This window comes from Hibiscus syriacus, unplaced genomic scaffold, assembly GCF_006381635.1.
Source record: "Hibiscus syriacus cultivar Baekdansim isolate YM2019G1 unplaced genomic scaffold, ASM638163v2 tig00110260_pilon, whole genome shotgun sequence".
Taxonomy (NCBI): Eukaryota; Viridiplantae; Streptophyta; class Magnoliopsida; order Malvales; family Malvaceae; genus Hibiscus; species Hibiscus syriacus.
In genome coordinates, this window is record NW_024062651.1 from 930,739 (window position 1) to 936,464 (window position 5,726).

The 5,726-nt window shown below is 37.1% G+C and overlaps 1 protein-coding gene across 1 annotated transcript; it reads left to right on the forward strand.

Annotated features, from left to right (window-relative positions):
- The first annotated feature begins 473 nt into the window (after window positions 1-473).
- On the forward strand, window positions 474-3,526 carry LOC120115233 (O-glucosyltransferase rumi homolog). The gene is made up of 6 exons (XM_039135993.1): window positions 474-644; window positions 744-1,345; window positions 1,853-2,042; window positions 2,190-2,254; window positions 2,789-2,999; window positions 3,106-3,526. The coding sequence occupies exons 1-6, from the start codon at window positions 531-533 to the stop codon at window positions 3,454-3,456; spliced, it is 1,533 nt and encodes a 510-aa protein (XP_038991924.1). The 5' UTR covers window positions 474-530; the 3' UTR covers window positions 3,457-3,526.
- The last annotated feature ends 2,200 nt before the right edge of the window (window positions 3,527-5,726 follow it).

Here is a 5,726-nt window from a genome sequence, read left to right on the forward strand (position 1 = left end):
GGATACGCGTTGCGATTTATGTGTTCGCGTTGCGATTTTCATATTCGCGTTGCGATTCTGTAAAATCGCAATGCGAATTTGTACTATCGCATTGCGATTTTCAAGAATCGCGTTGCGATTTTGGAAACTGATTTGCGATTCTGGGGATCGCGTTGCGATTTTTATTTCGCGTTGCGATTTTGTTGGTCATTTTGGCAAATACAAAAAAAGTTGGTTAAAATCGTATATTATAAGACATTTTTGGTCACTGAGACGATTTTCTCCAAAAAGAATTGTTGTTTCATTACTGCAAAACCACCATAAAAAACTGAAATCCACCCACGTGGATGGTGGGGCGGTCGAACGTAGAAAACCCAAAACCACCATGCAGAATACACACACACACAAATAATCTAAGTAAAAGTTTTCCTGGAATAGGAATCACCAATGATCGTTTGAACTTTTTGCTGATTGTTTATTTATTATTTTCCTAGAAAACAAACAGCAGAGGACACCATTTTCAGGGTGAAGCAGCAATAGCAAATTCAAATATGGCGAAAAAACAAGTATGGGTTCACTCTTCACACCCTCGGTCGCCTTCTTATCTCTTCTTCTCCATCGTTGCCCTTTCTTTCCTTTCCCTTATGGCCCTCCTCATCTACAAGGTCGACCCCTTTTGTTTATATATATATATATATACTTGCTTGTAATGAAACGATGAATGTTCTGATGGTTTTGTTTCTTTTTCTTTCGGGGAGATTTAGGTGGATAACTTCGCTTCACAGACGAAAACCATCGTGGGTCATAATTTAAAGCCGACGCCGTGGCATATTTTCCCGCGGAAGAACTTCACTGATGAATCCCTACATACTCGCGCTTACAAGATCATCCAATGCTCCTATCTAACTTGTCGCTACGCCGCCACCGACGGTGCCGCTCAACCCTCGGAAGAGAACATGGAGAAACGGCGGGGTTTAGTTTCATCTCGTAGCCCTCCAAAATGCCCAAACTTTTTCAAGTTCATTTACCGTGATCTTGAACCATGGTTCAAAACCCGGATATCCATTGACATCATAACTCAAGCCAAGAAGCACGCTGCGTTTCGTTTTGTTATCGTGGAAGGGAAACTGTTTGTCGATTTATATTATGATTGTGTACAGAGTAGATTGATGTTTACCCTATGGGGAATTTTACAGCTTCTGAAAAAGTATCCTGGGATGGTCCCTGATGTCGATATCATGTTCGATTGCATGGATAAGCCTTCGAATCGAGTCAAAAACGGGTCATTGCCGTTGCCTCTGTTCCGGTATTGCACGACCGAGGCTCACTTGGACATCCCTTTTCCTGACTGGTCCTTTTGGGGTTGGTAAGAATTGCTGAAATGATATGTTTATGTGCATGATCTGCGTCAACAATGAGCAAAATTATCCCAAACTTGAAATGATATGAATAGCAATTTCATAATCTGGGGATACAAGGGATTGCAGATAACTTGCTGTGGACTAAGCCCCAGGTCTCCAGTTGTTAATGATTCTATGCAGATAGGATGTTAAATGGAAGTATGAATTGTGTGAAAAATGCCAAGCTTAACAACATTGTGTTCTTCTATGCAAATTTGTCTGCTTAGATTTGTACCATTGTATGTCACTGCTATCCATGTTTCATGTTCAATTACTCCCATAAGTCATAATGTGAATGTTAAGCCAAGTGTTTTCTTAAAGGGTTTCTAGTGTTATGTGAATACTTTGGATCTTGGGATGTGTATATATATATTTAGTGCCCCTCTTAGGGCTTTTATGATTGATTTGTGTTAGTTTGGTGGATATCAGTTTGATTCTTCTTGTGCATGTCTTTATGAATTACTTGTCTGCAGGCCAGAAGTAAATATACAGCCTTGGGATGAGCAGTTCAAAAAAATTAAGCAGGGTTCACAAACTCAAACCTGGGCGAAGAAGATTGTGCATGCCTATTGGAAAGGAAACCCGGATGTTGAATCTCCAATACGTATGGATCTAATGCAGTGCAATGACACTAATTTGTGGGGTACAGAAATTATTCGTCAGGTTAGTTGGATTTCTCTTGGCTTTTGAATGGATGAGTTTCTCCATTGTAGAAATGATAGGTCTAACAACCAAAGTTATATTCTTCCAAATGCAATTATGACAATGATATGTATGTTATTTGATGAGGCTTTTCATTTTGCCATACAGAACTGGACAGAAGAAGCAAAGGCTGGGTATGAGCATTCCAAACTATCCGATCAGTGTAATTATCGGTGAGTTCTCTTCTTTGACTGATAATACTGCAGCAGATAGTTCACTTGTTTTTTTACTGATTACTGTAACACACATGATTATATTCATCATTCACACTCGAGTCCAGAGAACATAGCCATATTCCTGGAACTTCCCTAGACTGTATTCCTTGAGAGTCTTAAACAAAGCTTGAAAACTACAAGCTATCATAGTATTCGACTCGGTCTCTATGCTTTAAGTAGATGAGCCATTTATAATGTTTCATCTATTGAGCTTGTCCTGGTGGGTACAAACACTTTGGACTTGCTGTGCGAGTGTCGTTCATGTGCTGTGATACTAACACATTACATTTTTAGTCCTTGGGACCTGAGAAGGAACAACGCCTGCCTTTTTTTCATGTTTTCTTTTAACCAAATGATACTCAGTTCCAGACAATCTTTCCCCTTGGATTGCACTGCAGAGATATGCATTGGTTGCATCTGATAATGCATAGTTTTGTGTTATTTTTTCCTTGAATGTTATATACTGACATTTGTGCTTCATTTTCTCTGCAGTTATAAGATATATGCTGAAGGCTATGCTTGGTCTGTAAGCTTGAAATATATTCTATCTTGTGGTTCACTTCCCCTATTAATTTCCCCAAAATATGAAGACTTCTTCAGCCGTGGTCTCGTTCCGAAGTTAAACTACTGGCCCATCTCTTCCGTTGATTTATGTCACTCTATCAAGTTTGCCGTCGACTGGGGTAATACAAACCCATCACAGGTATGATCTGTTGCCTCTTAAACTGGGAAATGAACATAACAACTGATGAAAAAGAAAAAGTGGTGCATTCTTTCTTTCTTTCTTGCTGATTAATTTGGCTAATCAGGCAGAGGCAATTGGGAAAAGAGCACAACAACTGATGGGAAGTATAAGCATGGACCGTGTTTATGATTACATGTTTCACCTAATGTCACAATATGCCAAGCTGCAAGACTTTAAGCCAGTCCCGCCTTCGTCGGCGCAGCAAGTATGCGAAGAATCACTGCTTTGCTTTGCAGATGAAAAGCAAAAGGAATTACTTAAGAGATCGGCAGTCACCGCGGTTTCGTCGACGCCTCCCTGCACCCTCATTAGGCGTCCCAACCCGTATTTTTTCAACATTTGGGCTGAACAGAAGCAGAAAATAATTGATAATGTGAGAGACATGGAGAATAGAACAAATGCAGCTATCACATAGATGATATAGGTAGTACAAATTTATGTCTGATGTTTCTTACAGACTATGTTTTATATTTATAGGATTAACTCGAGAAAAAAAAATCTGAAACATAGCACACGTTATACAGAATTTTAGATCTATCCGGCTTTAAGTGGCATTAGCAAAACTTCCTTTTTATTTTTACTTGTTAGTTCAATAATTAGTTTTTCCTCCGGTTCTACTTAGTTCAGATAGTAGGGGTAAAACACGTTCGTGTGGGTTCAATAATTACCTTAGCTCTTTACCCGCAAAGTGGGATGATGTAAATGTTGTTAGTAGAGATGATGACGATATATCTTCAGGGTGTACTTACCCTGCCCGGATAGGGCAGTGATAAAAAAAAATTTCAAGTGTTTTGCTTTATTTTTCAATTAAGGAAAAATCTATAATACTTTCAAAAGAGGAAAGGATGATATAGCCTCTTTCTGAAAGACGATCGAACGATACGACATCTTTCCTATATAAAAAAACATAAAAGATGTTTTGTAATTTTGGCGTAATCTCCCATGTATTGTAAACAAAATCCTACTTCTGTAGTCGCCGATTTTGCCTACCCTGGCCCCATAAAAATGTTGTTTAGGCCAGCTCCACTTATAGGAGACGGAAGGCTTCTAAATACTCAAAATTAGCTTTGAGATTGAAGGAGGAGATTTTATCCAATTCTGATGAGATTTTGACTGCGATAGGAGTTCTTACAAGCAGAAATTTAAACTACGGTCTGATAGTGCCCCTATATAATCGTAATGATGCTGTTCAAAATCGTTATTATATGATTGTGATACTTTTAATTATCGTAATAGAATTTGTCAATCGCGAATCGGAATATCGGAAAGGAATTACCCTTTCGAAAAACGGAATTTTTACCCTATAGCTCAGTATAAAATTCAGCTGGAGCTGAGGGCATTGGTGATTGACCTGAGCAGAGCAGAGAATCAATGGAAATGGTTCAGGTGTGTATCCAAAGACGCTATGTGTCGCTGGAGAATCACCTTCATTAGCAGAGCAACCAGAGTGATTCTCACGTGAAGTTTAGTATCAAATCTTTCAGGGTGCCAGAATTGAAAATTCGAAATTCCAGAATCTGCAACTGTTGGTTCATTGAACACGACTACTGTTATGGAGGCAATGACAATAAAACTCTGCTGCAGACGGGAATTTTCCCAGCATCAGATGCCTACTTTGGGCAAACTTGTTGAAAACGATCATGATTCGGAACCCAGAGGCAACTGAAATAGTTATCACGAAAAATAGCAATGTGAAACATAATCACACCAATAACGATAGATTGCAACTATAATTTAGTATACCAATATTTTTTATTATTGTTCTACTGTTTAATTTTTTATGAAAATAATGAATAATTTCATTTTAGAAAAATTAACTCTATAAAAATTGAGGATCGTAATACCTACAATGACCATAATAACATTCGTTATATCTACAACTACAATAAATATAATGCGACCAAAAACGTAATTGAAACTTCAATTTAAATCTATTGTCTTAACAGCACACGCCTACTGGTGACAATTGAAGCTGTCCCAGCAACCGAGATGTTTAAGGTACGACAACCTTAATATACGGCTATAGAAAGGTGCTAACGGAAATATTAATATTTTTTTAACATTTCTGGTAAAGCGCTACCTAAAACATTATTTTTTTTCTACCGGAAATGTTAATATTGAGCGCTATCTAAATGTTTAACATTTCCAATAAAGCGTTACCTAAAACATTATTTTTCTACCGGAAATGTTAATGTTGAACTCTACCTAAAATTTTTTTTTTACCAGAAATTAGGTAACGAAATTAACATCCGGTAAAAATAATGTTTTAGGTAGTAATTTACCGAAAATATTAAAAATTATTAACATTTTCAATAGAGATTTTTTCTTAATTGTATATTAAAGTTGTTGTACAGTAAAACTACCCAGTAGCCCTTCACCTTTATAACTCAACAATGAGAGCTAGTTGGCTGATGATGGAGGATTGTCTAATTATATTACTTTTATGATGTTCTTATAGTTTTAATGTGATAATTTAGAAAGAAAAAAAAAATTACAAGGAAGAAATATGTAATATTTTATCTGCCGTGACACTGATTCTTCTCTTACAATGGAGAGAGATGTGTGCCCCTTTTTGTAAATATCTGTTGGTGGAATAATAGAAAAAACACATAATTAATATGATATAAATGTTGAATCAAAATAGAGTAAAAACTCTAATTGATCGAGAATATGAAAAAACTCTCT